At 44.1% G+C, this 18700-nt stretch overlaps 4 protein-coding genes and 1 long non-coding RNA gene across 6 annotated transcripts; 3 read left to right on the forward strand and 2 right to left on the reverse strand.

The window, feature by feature from the left end:
* The first annotated feature begins 1627 nt into the window (after nucleotides 1-1627).
* Nucleotides 1628-9425, forward strand: fscn2b (fascin actin-bundling protein 2b, retinal). The gene is made up of 7 exons (XM_049758757.2): nucleotides 1628-2241; nucleotides 2784-2882; nucleotides 3041-3767; nucleotides 7358-7514; nucleotides 7614-7735; nucleotides 7814-7981; nucleotides 8059-9425. Exons 2-7 carry the CDS (start codon nucleotides 2790-2792, stop codon nucleotides 8262-8264), a joined length of 1473 nt encoding a protein of 490 aa, XP_049614714.1. The 5' UTR covers nucleotides 1628-2241; nucleotides 2784-2789; the 3' UTR covers nucleotides 8265-9425.
* On the reverse strand, nucleotides 9239-12978 carry faap100 (FA core complex associated protein 100). Its single transcript, XM_049758756.2, has 8 exons — nucleotides 12663-12978; nucleotides 12359-12477; nucleotides 11325-12154; nucleotides 11046-11202; nucleotides 10078-10933; nucleotides 9831-9953; nucleotides 9613-9699; nucleotides 9239-9458 (listed from the first exon to the last, which is right to left on the reverse strand). The coding sequence occupies exons 1-8, from the start codon at nucleotides 12810-12812 to the stop codon at nucleotides 9321-9323; spliced, it is 2460 nt and encodes an 819-aa protein (XP_049614713.1). The 5' UTR covers nucleotides 12813-12978; the 3' UTR covers nucleotides 9239-9320.
* A 422-nt stretch (nucleotides 12979-13400) lies between these two features.
* Nucleotides 13401-14461, forward strand: birc5a (baculoviral IAP repeat containing 5a). Its single transcript, XM_049758761.2, has 4 exons — nucleotides 13401-13609; nucleotides 13713-13822; nucleotides 14016-14133; nucleotides 14224-14461. The coding sequence occupies exons 1-4, from the start codon at nucleotides 13502-13504 to the stop codon at nucleotides 14314-14316; spliced, it is 429 nt and encodes a 142-aa protein (XP_049614718.1). The 5' UTR covers nucleotides 13401-13501; the 3' UTR covers nucleotides 14317-14461.
* Nucleotides 14462-14593: 132 nt separating this feature from the next.
* LOC125991152 (uncharacterized protein C16orf52 homolog B) lies at nucleotides 14594-18340 on the reverse strand. 2 transcript variants are annotated; one of them, XM_049758760.2, is made up of 4 exons: nucleotides 17733-18340; nucleotides 16865-17077; nucleotides 16486-16580; nucleotides 14594-15313 (listed from the first exon to the last, which is right to left on the reverse strand). In XM_049758760.2, exons 1-4 carry the CDS (start codon nucleotides 17836-17838, stop codon nucleotides 15284-15286), a joined length of 444 nt encoding a protein of 147 aa, XP_049614717.1. In that variant the 5' UTR covers nucleotides 17839-18340; the 3' UTR covers nucleotides 14594-15283. The 2 variants fall into 2 exon arrangements, with proteins under 2 accessions (XP_049614717.1, XP_049614715.1); XM_049758758.2 differs by lacking the exon at nucleotides 14594-15313 and having other exon boundaries at nucleotides 15324-16580; nucleotides 17733-18338.
* Nucleotides 16449-17217, forward strand: LOC125991154 (uncharacterized). Its single transcript, XR_007489186.1, has 2 exons — nucleotides 16449-16585; nucleotides 16839-17217. It is a non-coding gene; the product is annotated as an uncharacterized lncRNA (long non-coding RNA).
* Nucleotides 18341-18700: the final 360 nt, after the last annotated feature.

Raw genomic sequence — 18700 nt, forward strand, 5'->3', positions numbered from 1 at the left:
GAAACAAGCATCAATCTTCTTTCCCGTTTTTTTCCACCTCCAAAAGATGTACAGTAAAGTATAGCGACCCCCCCCCCCCCCCCCACACACACACTTATACAACTGCCTGCTGGAATACAAGGCTCATACCGCCACTCAGCGGTGGCTGTAGGTACTACAACCTGCAAGAACGCACAAACGGCACCATAGATGCAAAGTCCAAGGTTGACAGGAAGAATAGATCACAAGGAGATGGTTCCAATGCAATAGATAGGACCAAGGTGGGGCGCAACATTCCAGCGGGAAACGTCACATCCTTCTGTCCCAAAAACGGATTGATGGATGGATTGAGAGAAAGGGGGAGTGAAAAAGAAGAACCAAAAACAAATAAGCAGCTGATCTGTTTGCAATTTGGAAAAGGAGTGTCGGGAGCTTACGTGTGGGTGTGTACACATGGGACCGGAGGGGGGGCTGTGGAAGTATAACGGGACGCTGCAGGGTGCGAGCCAGCCTCCCGCAGTCCCAAGTAATGGCAGAATAGAAGTTAATAGGGGAGGAAAAAAAGGCCTGTAGGCTGTTAACTCCAAAACGGTCATTTTTGAATGCTCCCTCCCGGTCACTCCCACTTCTCTCTCTTCCCGTGCAATTTCATGCCATCATTCCACCGTTCACCTTTCAGATTTTCTCCCCTCGCCATCTCCTTGCCTTGCCCTCTCTTCTTTCTTCCTGGTCCCGCTCATCTACCTCTTTTTTCCCCTACTCTCCTCCCCCTCCCTGCTCTGTGTCTCCTTGGAGGAGGTGTAATGATAGCTATTTGAGTGTCATCAGAGGGCCGATGTAATGGCCTATAAAGCACCATCACACGGTTGCCACGGTGAACCTGGCACGGCCACCTCGCACAATAAAGAGGAAAGGGGAGAAAAAAAAAACATCTGGCAGGCTATCGACAGGCGTCCGCGTGTCGACAGCGGCGGGCTCGCCGGCACATCAGCAGACGATGACGCGGGCCCCCGAGGGCCGCACGGTCTGAATTAATGGCGCGTGAGATAGAACACACATGAGGGGGAATTACAGTGGAAGTGATAATAGTAACAGTAATGAAAATAATGGCGCTGATGACAATAACGCTGTATGACTTTGTTTTTTCTGTGCAGTGTTTTTGTTACCTCAACCGCAAACATCACAAGTGTGGATGTCATGACAAGGGAGGATTCAATGCATTCAAATCTGTTTTCCTAATTAATTGCGGTTGCCATGCAGCCTAGTGGTTAGCACGCCTGGCTCGCTGTTCTGATGTTTTGGGTTCGAATCTTGGAGCGGTGTTTACTGACTTCACATAGGCGTTTCTATGGTGCGTGCAAATGCGCCTCGCCAAATGTGAGGCATCGGCGGTAGATTAGCCACGTTGAGATGATTGGGTTGAGGATTAAAAGGTTTTGGGAAGAGACACGTTTGTTTACCCGACGAAGAAGTCTAACAATCGGCTGATTGGAGAAGCTGATTACACGCACTGACACACAAGCACGCGCATAGGGTGGGAGTGGGGGGGGGTACACAAAAGTCTGCTACTTGGTCCTATTAGAGCTGATCCAGGGAGTGTGCAATCAGAGAAGGTGTGTAACTAAAGCCTCTGTGTTAGAGGGTAAGGGGAGCCGGAGAAGAGCAGGCACAAGGAGTGCTCTGGTTACTATCAGCCTGTGCCTTGTCTTCATGTGCCAGAGAGTAAAGAACAGAGCAAAAGTTGCGAAAAAGAGCAGAGGAGTCAAAGCATAGCGAGATGGGAAAGGTGACAAAGGCAGGCATCCTTTTGTGATGGACACCTTATGATCGGAGAAAAAGGAGTGCTTGGATGGGTGAGGATGTTCTTCCACTTTGGTCACACTTAAAGAACCTGGTAGACCAAGCTCAAGTTCAGAAAATGAGCAGAAGACGACTAGCAAATGAAGCTTCGGGGTGAAGCAGTCAAAAAAGCTGGACGGGTTCAACAGGCGAGAGGGGGAGGCGGCACGGTGAAGATGAGGAGATAAGCGGTCGAGAGCAAAATGAGCCCACGCGGCACAAGAGACCGACGACAGGCTCTCCGCCGAGGAGCTTGACTCAAGCCTTCGCCGCGACTAACCTGATTAGGCAAGTGGAGGCTGGGAGGGAAGGTGGAAAACCAAGGCAGGAATTACAACAGGTCATTTGGTGAAAGAAGACTCTTAAATCTGGGAGCCGGAATTAGAGCTGAAGAAACAGCGGCGAGGAAGCCACAAAACCACAGTAAGTAAATTAGGAGGCTGCGGCTGGAAAACTATCGCAAAAGCCATGGGTGGGGGTCGGAATTTGGCGGTCTCTGGAGTGCTTTCGACGCTGTACCTTAATGAATTGATTTCCTGTCTTAGCCATGTTTGCATTTCATCACTCCCCATGACATCACCTCTATTCGTTTTTCCCCCCCCCCGGCCCCTGTTGATTTAGCAGAGTGCTACAAAGAAAGGAATAAATCTAAATTAAATGCTAATTCTCCCACAACAGCATGAGTCATTGGTAATTTTGTCAGATGGAGGAAATCTACCTTGTCAGCGCTGCAATTAACTGTAACAACTTCCATTAATTTATAAAATGGAATTTTAGTTTTCTCTCCCACTATGGATTGAAAGAATTATTTGAAGTTAGACAAGTGCGGCAAACAAAGGGCAAAAAAAATTGGAACAAGCGGCATGAACGCTGCCTGTTTTTAAGGCCATAAATTTTAAGCGTTCAACTTTGTGGAAACAGTTTGGAGAAAGTTTATATAATCTATCTTGTGTTTTTGATTGTAGGTCGAGATGCCGTCCAATGGGAATCATGCTTTGACGCTTCAGTTTGGTCTGATCAACCACGAAGGCTGCTACCTCACAGCTGAGAGATTTGGCTTTAAGGTTGGGCGAAAAAAATCCAATTAATTGCTGAATTAATGAATTAAATACGAATAATAATTAAAAGTTCAATCGATCCCGACATGGCTAAAGGCAATCGAATTGGACTATCCTGAAAAGATGACAGGTGCCGTTAACACTTTGCTATCCTTGTCTGTCAGCTCAATGCTTCAGCTCCAAGCATGAAGAAGAAGCAGATCTGGATTCTGGAGCAGGAGTCTCAGGACACCCGGGTGGTGTACCTGCGTAGCCACCTCGGACGCTACCTGGCCTCCGACAAGGACGGCAAGGTGAGCTGCGAGGTGGAGGACCGCCACTCGGAATGCCGTTTCCTCATCGCGGCCCAGTCGGACGGTCGCTGGGCTCTTCAATCCGAACAGCACCTCCGCTTCTTCGGCGGCTCCAGGGACTACCTGTCCTGCTTCGCTCAAGGCGTCACAGACGCCGAGCTGTGGGTGCTGCACCTGGCTCTCCACCCGCAGGCCAACTTGTTGTCAGTGGCCCGCAAGCGCTACGCCCATCTCTCGGAGGAGGACGGCGAGATCTCGGTGGATATGAACATTCCCTGGGGGGTAGCCGCAATCCTGACCCTCGTCTACCAGAGCGGTAAGTACTGCCTGAAGACCTGCGACGGCCGCTTCCTCAGCAATGATGGGAAGCTGGTGAAGCAAAGTGGCAGGACCACTACGTACACTCTAGAGCTCAAGTGTGGAAAGTTGGCTTTCAAAGACTGTGAGGGGAAGTATTTGTCTCCCATGGGCCCTAGCGGCACCTTGAGGTCCGGCCGCTGTTCCAAACCGGGCAAAGACGAACTATTTGACCTGGAGGAGAGCCAACCGCAAGTGGTTCTGACGGCAGCCAATGGGAAACACGTCTCCATGAGGCAAGGTAGGTAAAGCACCCCTTACATACAAAGCTTCTTAGTGGAGACGTATCACTTGGACATGAAAAGGTGAAGTTGCCAATCGTGAATGTGTGTGAGGTCACCGTAATACTAGAATGAATGAAACTCCGACAGATCCGACGTCTAATTGTGTTGTTCCGAGGTGTGAAAGCACAGCATTGTTTTCCGAGTCCTTTACTACATAATCAATCATAGAAATGTACTTTATTTTTTTAGAAGACGGAAAAAAAAAAGTCTGGCTTTCCCTGTAGTGGCGTTGCTGGCTAATGCTGTTAACGCGCTTTTTTTTATTTTATTTTTTTCCTGCTGGGCCTTGTGAAACAGCTGCTTGTAACCTATATTGCGCGTGGCAGAATTGTGTTGATATTGCATTATGTATTTATGCTTTGGTCTTGTCACAGGGCAGTTGAAGTGGGTTATTTGATCAGCGCGAGGGCGGACATGGCAGCGCAGCGCAGCGTTGATGGATTACAGCTGCTCCGCATCAGCTTCAAAGTCCATTCTCGTCCGAAACAAGGCCGCGTTTCTTTCATGCGTGTGCAAAAACTCAAGATTGCGATTGCGGGGCTCATTTTACACCCAAGTAGAAGTGCGCTACAAGTGCTCGCTAAGTGTTTGGTTGCTGAGGGTTGAAAGGCACGCGCTGGTCTGATTGGGGATGGATTAGCATACTGTCAGCATGCTGAGCCACTGGCTGCAGATTCTTGTCTGCGGGCTCGTGTTACTCCATCCCGGTTTGGTGAAACCCAATCTGGCCCCCGTTCATTGTTAGCGAAGTGGGGTGGGGATGGGGGGCTGCCGACAGAAACCAAATGACCGTGAGCGCGTTAAGATTGATTGGCTGAAGGGAAGGACTGGAAACGGCGAGAGGGTCCGCCGCAGCTCTCTCTGCACATTCGGTGTAAATTTCCATCCTTGCATCATGCCTACAGTAGGTTTTCCTCGCACAAACAAAAGCTTCATCTTTCACAATCACACAGGCCCGCACACACTAACATAATGTCCCGCTGTGGCGAGTGGGTGGGGGGTGAAGTGTGTTGAATTATTAATGAAGTTAGTCCCCTGTTCCTGGAAGGTAAAGAGAGCGTCTGCTTTCAGAAACACAAGCTCCCACCCCCCCTGGTCAAAAGCTTCTTGAGTCACCTAATCTAACCTAACCCACTGACCGCTGACTCCCTAACAATGCGGCGGAAAATGCTCATGAAGGGGTCAGCAGCAAAAAAAAATTAACAAAAGGATATCAGATCAGCAGTAGGCAACGCATTTACACGAGTACTGAAATATAAATATTTATTAATATTCTATTTTATTTACCTTCATCTATGAATGTCCATCCAACCATATCAAATGTGGCCCTTGAGCGCAAGTTCCCCCCCACACACACACACTGCATTGCAAATAAATATTTGCCCATAGCGTTATTCATTTAACAATACAGTCAAGTGGAACACAGTCCATACCATGTAGGAAATAACGCAAATGGAAATACAGTTACGACTTCAACCGATGCCAGCATGAAAACTCCTGCACTGGATATAAATCCTAATGCGGTGTACCTCTGCTGCTCGACGAGATGATAAAAGGAGACGGAGGTGAAAGGGAAAGCGGGCAAGGGAGTAGACGACATGGTGTTTGGGGATTCTTAAGAACCGCAGTCAGTCACCGGACCTCACTTTGCGCGCCTTCTTCTTACTAATGGACTCAGCGAGTCCAGTAATCAAAGAGGCTTTTGATGTTATTAAGATGAGAGATGCTGAAGATAATGACAATAAAGTCTTTCATTATTTATTCATTTTGGCTTTTTACGCTTATCGTGTTGCCTGAGCAAAAGATTATTTTTCCATCCAAACCTCTCAAACGCTCACACGGACCCAAGGAAGAAAGTGGAACTGAAAGGAGCAACATGAAAAGCAAGCCTAAATGCAGAAGAGCAGGATAGCAGATTGGGGGAAAGAAGAAATAAAGAGAGGTAGGAGGGAGGGGGGGGGGGGGGATAGTGGCATCAGCTTGCCATTAATAATAGATGGCAGAGCTGATGGATTAGTTGGGCCTGCTCCACTTTCAGACTGCAGGTAGGACAAGACCGTTCTGGGGCGGCGTCCCAAAACGGAGGAGCATGCTAAGATTCTATCCGAGGGCCCGATTGTAAACAAGGAAAGTGAACTTACGTACCTGAAAGCCGATCGCCGCTGCGACGGCGAGGCCTTCTTCTTCTTGTGTATGCTTCAGCAAACCTTGCGATGGCCATCAGCACAGCTTTTGATATTTTTCAGATTGGTTCCTCAGATTTCAGCGTATCCAATCTCTTTCCTTCTCAGTCCTCCCGTCCATAGACGGCATACCGGCTGAGGTCCAGCTGAGCCCTGACGGAGGATCATTTCTGGGTTGAATTAGTGTGAAATGGACACATGGAATAGGTAGACAAAGCATGACATTGACTCAGGATGGAGGAGACTATATGAAAGTAACCCCCCCACCCCCAGTCTACCTGGCATGGCCGCCACTCTGCTTCAGACATACGTACCTCATATCAATGATGAGTCACGCCTTCACACGAACTCCCCCACTGACGCCTGATTTATCACGAGTTAATAAGATGGGCATTATCGTGTCCAGGTAGCTCAGAGAGCGGGCGTGACATCTTTGTCGCGTGTCGTCACACTCTCACTTGTCTCTCTTCCACATATAATTGAAATCAAAATACACCTAGGGGGAGAGAAAATAAATAAAAATCAGAAAATAAATGCAATCTGCTGAAATAATAAGGGAGAAGTGATAGTATGGCATATTAGATTCATCTCCATTTGCATCCATATTGTCTTTATAGATTGCGTGATGGTGGCGAGAAAATACAGCAGTGTTCTTTACCTTTACTGAGCCAAGGCACATGGTGGTTTTCTTCACTCAAAACTATTTTAGTTTAAAAATGTCCAAGGTCAACATTTGTCAAATAGCAACCTTTTTTTTTTTTTTTTGACTCAAATCAAATCTCACCTCTGAATACATTTATACATAATATAAGCTTTCAGGCTTTGGAAAAGCCCTTCTTTCCTTTCCTAAATTAGCTTATTAACATAAATGCACTTTCATTTTTGTTCTGCCTACATTTGATCATCGCTTTCTTGAGAGTTGAGTGGCGTTGCCAATTATCTGCACATCCTGCTAAGTGTGGACCTATAAATCCAGTGCTCTTCCTGTTTTTTTTTTTGCTTGATTCTTTTATTGAGGAGATTGAAGGGCTAGACGGGCAGCACTCGAAAGCTGATTATATCCGAAACCCAGCTGTGAAAGAGGGCAGATAGGCAGGCCCCAAAGGTGGGGCAAAGGTGGGGGTTGGGCTGAGGGACGGGGTGGGGGGGTCAGGGGTGAGGAGCTACAGAGATTATTAGAGAAGGATGACCAGAAAGAAGAGAGAGATAAGCGGACCGTTGTTAAGAGCTTAGTAATATTCATGGGGGATATTGCGCAATGCATCTAATTAAAACCTGCATAATCTGTCTGTCTCGTGGTCATGTGACATTTTTCTCTGCTCTGATCACTAAACGGGTATGGAACTTTGCTTTTTCTTTCCCAGGCGTAAGCCTCGCCGCCAACCAGGAAGACGAGACGGATACGGAGACGTTTCAGATGGAGATGGACAAGGAGAGCAACAAGTGTACTTTTCGAACTAGCCGTGGTAACTACTGGGCCCTGGTGGACCATGGAGGCATCCAGAGTACAGCCACACAAGTGTGAGTGGTGCGCTCATTCTTGGATGTCTATCAGTGGGCTACTTTCAACTTCAATACTAAACAGCCAATGGAAAAAAAAATATTTCTTATTTTATGCAGCTCAGCTAACACCATGTTTGCAATGGAATGGATTGGTCACAAGATAGCATTAAAAGCAAACAATGGTAAATATATCTGCACCAAGAAGAATGGACAGTTGCTAGCTGTCAGTGATTCTATAGGTGAGAGTTTAAATTCCCTATAAAATCTTATCTCAGATTTATTTCTTTGAGTAAAGTCGGTGTTTTTGTTTTTGTCAGGGGAGGACGAACAGCTGAGTTTGAAACTAACCAACCGGCCCACGTTGATCCTCCGAGGTGAGAATGGTTTCATCTGCCACCACAAGAACTCCAACACTTTGGATGCGAGCAGATCTGTTTACGACGTCTTCAGTCTGCAATTCAGCAACGGGGCCTACCATATTAAAGGTCAGCACGCCAAATTGGGCTGAAATGAAATGGTTGTCAATCATTCTGTGCTGTAATGGATTGTTTTTACCCTGCAGGTGCGACCGGTCGCTTCTGGTACGTCAACAGTAGCGGGCTGGTGTGCTCGGACGGTGAAGTGCCCGAAGATTTCAGCGTGGAACTCCCGGAGCGCGGCCGCCTCGCCATTCGCAGCAGGAGCGGCCACTATCTGCGCGGCGACCAGGGAGGCACGCTGAAAGCAGACGGACTCAGCTTGAACAGCTCGGCTTTGTGGGAGTATTAATAAAAAGGGGGGGAGAAAACGTACCTGTGACCTCGCTGTTGGTTCTGTTGTCATGGAGACGGCAGTGCCTAGAAATTGAAGTTTGAGGTAGAAGATGGAGGATGGATGGAGGCCCTTATGATTTATTCCAATTAGTAGGTTTTCAAATGCCTCACATCATGATGGAACCTTTAGCATATTTTTTAGAGCAAGCAGTCTATTTCCCCCCTCGCTGTTTCTTCAAGGAAAGTGTAATGACACCTCCCGCTCGTGGGGGGTCATTTGAGAAAGACACAGGGACTGTCAAGGGAAAATGGAGGTCACCTTTTAGACAGAGTCCTCATTAGTGTGGTACAAGTGGCCCACGGAGTTTATTAGCACATGAGATCAGGTTTCGAGAAAGAGTAGATTCTACTGGACTGTAATTAACACTCATTCCCACTACATTAAATAATCACAGCTTTTTTTTTTCTTCCCTTGGTGGGAATGTAGACAAAGTAGTGATGGATATTTGACTAGAAATTGTGGTGAAATTATAGCACGTTCCTACAGTTCACTTGTACCTGTTGGAATTTAATCAATTCAAACCAGTGTTATGATTACCAATGACAAAGTGTTACGTAGCCTGTGCAATGATCATTTCCTATGCTTGGTTTTACCTTTTGCAATGAAGACAATACTGCACATTTTTTTCTTTTTCTAATTTATGATCAAAGCTTTTTGTGTGTTGTCTCAATCTCTTCGTTTATTTATTTACTACAAACATGTTTTTGCTGACTTTGCCTGGATAAACACATTTGACAGTAATATGCTGCCCCCTAAAGGAATATTGATGTATGAGTCACCAATACTCCTTTTAAGCGATCATTGTTTAAGTGTGGTCCCTTTTTTTTTTTTTTAATATATATTTTATTTTATTTTAATTGTGTCTCATTTGTTAAAACGGTATCTTGTGATATTTTTAGCAGGATTTATTTATGGAAGTTCTTTCACAGTTATCAGAAGACACATTTTATTCCTGTCAAATGATTCATATGTCCAATTACAATATATGTAGACAGTATACTTGGGCAGTTGTTAAATAACAAGCAGAGAATTTTCATTTTCTCTGAGTGCTTCATACACACTAAGAAGACATGACGTCACCTTGCTCGTGGACATGCCTTCACCAAAGTTGCAGGAGACTCGACTTTGTCGGAGCTGCTGCAACATTTTCTGACAATCAGATAGACAAAAACAGATCTTGTATTTATGTGTAAAACGTTTAGTGATGAATGTTACGGTAAAACATTTAGTAACTATGATTACAAACAATTTGAGAAGAGAATTTTTGCAGTTTTGGTTATGAACAATCCATTGCAAGTCTTACCTCAGCGCACTGTAGGGCCTCTCTCATACGTAAATTCCGTATTCTGATTGTGGAAGGAGGCCTTTCAGGCACCTTCTGCAACAAATTCTGTATCAAAGGCAAAAGAGATGTTGATTCTGAAAGGCAGCAAAATATACTCAGAATATTTTTTTTTTTGGGCCACTCATTAGATTTCTACTTCCTGCATTCGGTCCAAAATGCAGAAGAGCATTTGTAACCTGTATTCTCTGCAAGACTGCATGATGCATTCCACACACAGCTCCCAATGAGCAGCTCTTGACCTGAAGCTCCACGATAACCAGGGACTCCTTCTCCAACGCACCGTCCTCTGCTAGGTCAACCTGGACGAGAAAGCCAAAGCCCATCAGGCATGCAACTTGCATTTTTTAAGGCTAAAAGAATAATTCGGAATACAAATCAGATAAAATGCCTTTTGCAATATTAAAGAAACAAAATGTGCATGACCTCTTTAGCCGTCAGCTTTATTGTGTGCCCGTTTGGTGCTCGAGCGTGGACAACAGAGCTGTTGATGGCCATCTTGTCTCCTTGCATCTTCACGCCTCCGTGGCCTTCACAGAGAAGCCAGTCGAGCAGCGTGACACACACGTTTGAAGGCATCTCTTTCGATCTCCCCTCTGAAGGTTTCAACACGTCCCTTAGTAACTGCGACGACACCTTAATCGTCATAGAATGCTGATGCTTCCCGGCATTCCATTCTTCGCCACGGCGTGATTTTAAAAGTGCCCAGAAGGGGTCCGTCGTGGTGACGTCGTATAGTCGAGATGCAACGTTTCTCTTTGACGGACCGACCACCCTCAGAGCGTGCAAGCAATCCACCACCAGCGTGTTCAACGGTAAACTGACAAGACCGTCATCTGGAAGCGCCGTCGCTGCTTCCTCTTCAAGGAGGTCTAAGAGGGAGAAAGTGAGGGAGAAGGAAACGCTACAAGGTAACAACGAGTCCTCTGCAGTCGCCAGTGGCAGGGAAATCTCCAGTTTCTCGCCTGGTTGAACATTCTGAAGAGGGAATGAATAATGTGTAGAAGAGCTTTGCTCATTGGTGGAATTGCACAGAGAAGATGTGGTGATGTTTAATGTCCATCCTTGCTCCAGAATATGACAACTTCCATTTTCCAGGATGCATTTCAAATTCAAAGAGTCTTTTTGAAGCAAAGTGATCCAGCTGGTAGTGGCGTGACATTGGATTGGAAGCGTCCCATTGTCTGCTCCAGCTTTCAATAAGAAGCTGATGTTGAGCACATGATTCAGCTTCTTCAGGGTTTGGTTTCTGGATTTGATTGATGCTTTCAGCACTGATGCTCTAAAAGGAAAAATAAGTTAACTGAATTTTTAATGACACATTTGATTTTTTTTTTTTTCCAGCATGTTAAAATTTGGCTCAATGCCACAGTAGCAATGTGGAAAATCCATACCTTCTAGAAACATTTCCAATAGCTGACAGGACATCTTTGATGCTGCGGCCAACATGTGACGAGGGAAGATGGGATGAGCCGCCATCTTGCAATCTGACAGGCAAACTAATATTTCGGAGCTGCCCCCTACAGGACAGTCCTAGCAGCTGAACTTGACCTGGTACAGAAATATTTGACATAAATGCACTTTTGAGTCACAACATCAGAACTGAATTTATTTTTACCTTTGGTTCTTCGTGATTCCATGTCAAAATTCCATGACTCACTGAGTTTTCTTACCTTCAGCGTTCCTTGCATGTCCAGTCAAGGCTACGACCTTACACACATTTAAACTGATGACATTCGGAAAGGCGGCAGCTCCTTTTTGCAATCCTGCTTCTTCAGTGAAATCGAGTGACAGATCCAGACCCAGCAAGTCTGAACCAGTGCTGTAGTAAAGCCAGCAACTATCAAGGCAGGCACACACTACAGGTCCAGGAACACACACCTCGGTAAAAGCAGTTCTGACGCCTCCTCCTTCCCGTCCTGCTTGTTTGGATGTGACAAGCACAAATTTGCCTTGTTCACCCAGTGCCACCAAAGAGCCTACCGGTTCTGGCCGGGTCCCGGTAGGTGAACCGACAAACACCACAGGCTGCTCGAGGCTGTGGAGGACTCTGAGCTGTGATCCTGGAACACGATGAGCGGCAAAACACAGACGGCCGTCCGGCAGACCGCAGAAAACAACCGGTGATTTGGCTAGGGAAGCGTCAATCCCGAATAGGAGTTTGAAGAAGACCGGCTCGAGTGAGACGTGACCTCTTGGTAAGCTCGATGAGGATGGTGAATCTGCAGAGTGGACACAAATCAGCACTGGCCTCCTTTCGTCGGACTCATCTGAGTCTGATATCAATGGTACTTTAAATGAACCAAGTGTTTCATAGCCACTGAATTTTGACACTTCAGCTATTTTGTAGCGTGTCAACAGCCAGGATGTTTTTGTCAGCTTGAGGTTCAGCAGCACAGAGTTGATCACGAGTAGGGCTAATACTCCATCTTCTCTGATAACAAGTTGCTTGGAGGATACATTAACACGAGGCACGGTAGAGGATGCTTCCAAGCTTTGAACCCTGAGGTGAACAGAAATCACTTGCATTAGGGCAGTATTTCCCAAACATTATTCCCTTTTCCACGCTACTATAATTACATCCATGACGTTTTATGAATACTGTCTTTCTGATACAGTGAGCACCCTTCTGCTTGTAAAGATGATTATCAATAAATAGCAGTTGTAGTAGTGTGCAGGCCAGTGATATATGAAATAAAGTTCCCACCTGGAGGGTAAAGATGACAAACAGATCCCATAAACTCCATTGCAGCAGGCCACATAGAGGGTCTGCTTGTCTTCATTCAATACCAGGTCTCTCACAGGGCCAGGAAAGATGAAGACCACCTGGAGGAATTGAATTATTAGCGGGGCTGGGTGATTGCATTGATTGATCCGATTCAATTTCCATGGGTCATTTTTAACAGTGATATAAAAAGTTATCACTGCTTGCCCCCCAAAACTGTGGCATTATGGTGGAATATAATGTCCCCTAAAATTTGAGAAATTATGAAAACACATCCTAAACTTGCCTTCAATTGTCTGTCTTGGTAGTTGTATACGTAAACCTCGTCGCCTCCAGTGCTAATGAATACATGGGACCCCACTCTCAGGGTGCTTGACGCTGAAGAAAAGCCAAACTCTGTCAGCGTGTCAACTGCACATCTGCCTTGCATCACCATAACTCAAGAAAATTAAACGTGGGTGAAATTCACAATTAATACATTTAGAAAATTTGACGTCGCTTATGTCCAAAAATGGATGCTGGTTATTGACACCGGATGAAAAACACGGAAAATTTCGCGCGTCGAATTCTGACCAATAGCAGTTGAGAACATTCTTTCTCTGGTGTTTAATGGCACTTGGTAAATAGCAGTTTGTCTCATTACTGCCACTGACTGGATAGTCGTTAACATTACGAAGGTAGTTTACACTAATTTTGATACGGCCTAATAATACTACAATTTTGCTTGTTGCAAAAGCTCAGAGTGTATATAAACATTGCCATTTCCCTCTGGAATTTGACCTGATACCAAACAACGGAACTCAGTTCTATTTATGGAGCACTTTAAGAACAACAGGAAATATGTCTGTTGTCAGTAAAGGTAATAATGAAAATTAATCCCAAATAATGTCAAAATACGTTTTTCCCTCAAACTATTACATATAATGTTGCATAAAATGCTTTGGTTCAACTCGAAGCAGATTGACCACTAGGTGGCAATAATCATAATGCGCGTCTGTTTTTACACCTTGAAGAAAAAGAAAGCATCATCCAATCAAAACGCATACTTTTAAAGGCGACTGGAATTTGAAAACCGTAGTGGCGAAAAATATATTCACACACAAAAAAATCACAGATCTACGTAAAATGGAGCCGTTTCACGACGATATCTTTAAAATGTACATTTACGAGAATAGGCTGCAGACATTTGAGGGGTGGCCATTCGACAAAGACTGCGCTTGCACGCCGGAAAACGTGAGTATTTGTTGTTGAGCCCTGTGCTAACCACGTAGCCGTTGAATAGCAACAAGTTCAAAACAAAAATGTAATCAAATGTGTTGATCATGCGTTTCCACAGATGGCAAAGGCTGGTTTCATACATACGCCTTCGGATAACAGCCCAGATGTCGCCATGTGTTTCTTTTGCCTTAAAGAGTTGGAAGGCTGGGAGCCCGATGATGACCCAGAGTAAGACCTCAGCAGTTTTTTGGTACTTTGCTCTTACACAGCAAAATACTTGAGCCATGCAAGTTTGCAATCCAAGTGTTTAAAAGCAGCAACATGTACAAAACACATCACAATATACAAACACTTTGTCTAAAAGTACCTTCAATGTTTAAGATTGCTTCTTCAACTGCTTAATTGTGTCTCCATTTGACAGGAAGGAGCACAAATCCCATTCTCCTTCATGTCACTTCATTGCCCTGAAGAAGAACGTGGAAGATCTGACCGTGGAAGAGATTTTAAAGCTGCAATTGGAGAAGCACACTTTTGAAGTTGTATGTTACAACTTCTCTCTAAATGAGATTTTATAAATATATGATTGTTAACATCTGTGTATCTAATGCCATGTTTTCTTCCACTTGCAGAAAAAATCCTGTAACCAGGCCATCCAAAAGTTTAAGGAGACAGCCAGTGAGAAAAGAGCAGAAATAATCAAGTCAGTTCAGAGTGAAGATTAGCTAATGGAATACACTGGTGTCTCATTTCTGTATCTATTTGGGCTTTTGTGTCACTTTGTGTGTTCATTCATTCAACCTATTTTTATTGCTTCACCTCTGTTTATGCTGACACTCTTTTACTATAAAATCTGTTTTTTCCCCCCCACGATGTGTTTTTAGTGCTTCACCTCTGTTTATGGTGACACTCTTTTACTACAAAATCTGTTCTTTTTTTTATATAAACAGATTGTTTTGTTCAGACATGTCTATGTGTAAATATATAAGTGTAAATGGAATGAACGCTTCAATTAGATTACCGATGTCTTGTAAAGTTAACAGCCCAGTTTCAAAAGGATTGCGTAAGGACATATTGCGCCCCCTTGTGGAGTCACTTGGCAGAACAGGCCATTTCAAAGCTCACCCACTTGAGATGAACCATGACCCTAACCTGCCTCAGCATCAGAAGCATTAAGCACACAGTTGGGGACAGATAATTACTTCAAAAATAATTTAACAGAAGAAAGCATGCATGCAAGAGATTTACCCTATTTTGTTGTCCTCCCAACCAGTGCAACATTTCCAAACACAATGCAGGGTTGCAACGGAGTATGTCATACTGCTAATTCTCAATAAGAAGTGACACACATTTGTTGCACACATTTCATAAAGTCTGTCGCTCACATTCTTTTTCCCATCCGCGCCAAACCCAATCAAAGGCTTTGTGTGTTTGTCTGTGCTTGAGAAAACATGCAAATAAACGAGCAGATAAAGATAAATCCTGTTTCCATGTGCTCTCACTTCTTTACTTGGCTTGCTCGCATGAAACAATTCGCCGGGCCTTAAAATAGACATGTTTGTGTCTGTCACATTCATGCGCAACGTCAAAGAGAACTTTGAACGGGAACTTTAACACACAAACACAACACACTCACAGACAACTGGATTCCTGCTGCTGGATCCTTTCATAAAGATACATTATTGCCATATCCTATGATGTTCCCATGGCAACCTTAAGATCCTGTGCAGACAAAAAGAGGAGGGGGAGGAGGTGTGAGGATGTGGTGAGGCTCTGCCTCATTACAGATACAGAAAACACAACCTGACAAAATTCAACCTTATGGATCTAATAAATACATATATATTATACACAGTAAAATAGTATGTGCAATGCACTGAAGCTTGAACTTAAAAAAAAAAAACTACACCTGAGTCACATCCATTATGACACAGAAAATATATTTATTTGAGTGTTTACTAAAAAAAAAAAAAAAAAAACTTCTGTAACACAGTGAACCCCCACATATTTGTGGTTTCGGCTTTGGCAATCGCATCCTTTTGCGATTTTTAAGAAATTGATATTTGAATACAAAATGTGGGGGAACATGTAGACCGATAATATAACAATGCTCACAGGCCTATAGAGTATTCTTTATCCTTTGTTAAGAGTGACTGTGCATCAATTATGCCTGAATTATACTGCCCTCAAGTGGCCAGACGTGGCAGCACAATACCCAAGAATTGAAGCAAAAATGTGAAGAATTGAATGCTTTATATTGTATTTAATTATTTAACTGCAATTAGTTATTTGTGAAATAGCGGGAGTTCACTGTATTCAGCTATTTGTTTCCATGACAAAAAAAAAAGTGCACTCAAATCCTAAAGCACAAAACGAATGCACATTTATAAGGCAATTTGATCCCTACATGTTAATGGTGGCTATGCACTGGAATATATTACTTTTTAGAATTACAAAACAAGAAAATAAATACAAAAATGTCACTGAATTTGTTACAGATTGGATTGTGCTGCTCATACAACAGCTTTTACAATCATACTCGTCCCAGTTTTTGTAAACGGGGTGAGAGAGGTTATCTGGTTCCTTCATAAGATGGTTACGCCCTTATTTAAATCCATCTTTGGAAAATTCCCCTGCATGTGCGCTCCTTCAGGACGACACTCACTCCCTCTGAGCAAACAGATGGACGGATGTATCGGAAGTGTTGTGCCAAGCCTCCCATGAGGACACAAAAAGGAAAAAAAATAAAAAGAGTCTGCATCTTCGGCCTCCAAATGGCCAAGAGTTCCCGTGTGTAAAGTACGTCAGCCGGGTAAGCAAACCTTCCCGGCAAACAGCAGGCCCACGATGGTGAAAAATATGGACAGAACGAAGAGGACATAGGAGGAACCCACCCCGGTGTTGTTGGGCAGCTTGTACGGCTGTCCTCCAACCTCACTGACGTAGAAGCCGATTGGGAAAATGAGGGCGGCCATACAGAAGAGGACAACTGAGGTAAGACAAGGAGGAGAGCGTGAGAATTGTCAGACGTGAGGGATTGGCACTTGCTGTAGGGAAATATTGGAGGAACTATGAGCACTGTTTAAGGCCAGAGACCTTTCCAGTAAGATTTTTTTTTTTCCTATTCTAACGCCATGTTCCACAAGTAGCTCAAAAGGTCATATGAATTAAAAAGTTGCCAGATTTACAAAGACAAATAAAGCAACAATACAAAATAAATTGACGTTGTCTTTCACTGGCAATTGAGGATGGAGGAATCGGCGAGACACCTACGTCCTGTGAAGGCGATCCAGCGTGCATATCGGATGACCTCACGACGCCAGTGGGACATGACCAGCAGACAACAAGTGACAGTCAGCGAGAGGATGCCCAGGATAATGAAGAAAAGGGTTGTGACCCACTCTGGGGGCATGTGAGGGGGAATGCACGTCCGATCTCGGCCGTGAATGGTCTGGCACTGTCGGACCAGACCAACAGTCAGAGAGCCTGGATGGGGAAAAACAAGTGTTACCATTGATAACTTATTAATCATTTGATAACATTGAGTTTACTTTTTCTCTTTGTACTTCTGTGTACATTGAGCACCTTTAGCCAAAATAAATGAGTCACATGGCTTGAATCCTCCAGGTGGAAGATCTCACCCTCCCGAGAGACCTCATTAAAAGTCACACATTGTCCTTCATAACACTTCCCGCCTTAATTATATGCGGATAATTAAGCCAACAAAAAGGATGGTGATCATATTTATAGTGTAAGACATGATACACATTTTTCTAGAGATGTTCAAGACCATATTTTTCAGACCGATGAGTATTCACTGAGTATTCACGGATACTGCTAGTACTTTTAATATTAAAAACTTGTAAACTGAGGCACTTGTAAATTAAGCTACCAATGTACCTTTAATTTGTACAGGGCTTTGGCGCCAACTTGTGGCATTAGTGCGTTTTGGAAAAAGCATAAAACAGCAACTAGGTGAATAAATAGCCTCAGTTATCCGCAACTAGGCGGCGCTATACTTGGTCAACTTGGGTGGGTATGCACTCTAGAGAATTATTTAAAACTCAGTTTTCCATAAGAGGACTCCTTTAAACTGCCATGACGTGGGAAGTAGTAAAAGTTTTGCAAGATGATTTCTTACCGGCTGACTCTCCGGTGATGATCCAGTCCGGATTCGCGATGCTGGCGATGGCGAAGACTTCTGCAGCGAGGAAGAGACATCCTGATATGACAGTCAGTTTATCCATGTCCGTGGACACACACAGGTGGTGCTGGTGGTCCGGTCTTTGTGGCTCGATCCCACCTCAAGTGTCCACAGCTAGATGTGAATCACGCTCATGGCGTTGAATCGCACAGTGTGAAAGTGCTCCATCCAAAACAACCGTTTTTATTCCTCCAGATGATTTTGCCATGCAGCCCTCGGAGGAGGGATTCATCGCCTGGTTTCACGTACCGTCATCCCGGCAACTTTCCCACGAATATTCCTCAGCAAGACGCCTGGATTAGTCACACAAAGTGGATGCGTTAGCCGCTACAATTATTCTGCAATCATACCAAATCAATGCAGTCGACTTTCCTGCAGCCCACCGTAACACTCTCCCCTTGTTATAGAATTGTCAAAAACAAAATATTAGTATTACGTTCACTTCTTTGTCGCTATTACTATTTTTTAAATTAAATTAAATACGTTCAAGGTAGGCGACGTAGTGTTTTTTTTTTTTACGAAGAGGACGCGTTCAAGCTGCAAAAAACAAACTCAAATCCAGCAAGCTCGCTTCTGTCAACGGGAAATCTCGCGATATCATACGGGAGGATGTGCCCCGCGGCTACTTCAGGTACCCCCAAATCTCGTTTGATATGAAACGAGTAAATAAAATAAGAGAAAATTTACACTAAAAAAAAAAACAGTGAGCATTGACTGTCAATTCCTATTAATGGGGAAAAAATGAACAAATATTATATAAAATTATATAAACTATATAAAATATATCAAACACAGAACGCAAGGTATTAAAGGACAGACTTTGAAAAGTACTAAAGTATTTTTTTCAAATTAACCATGTTAATAATTTGACACAATGAGAGGTTGAAAGAAGAAACAATAGCCTG

The sequence above is a fragment of the Syngnathus scovelli genome, chromosome 21, assembly GCF_024217435.2.
Source record: "Syngnathus scovelli strain Florida chromosome 21, RoL_Ssco_1.2, whole genome shotgun sequence".
In the NCBI taxonomy this organism is placed as follows: domain Eukaryota; kingdom Metazoa; phylum Chordata; class Actinopteri; order Syngnathiformes; family Syngnathidae; genus Syngnathus; species Syngnathus scovelli.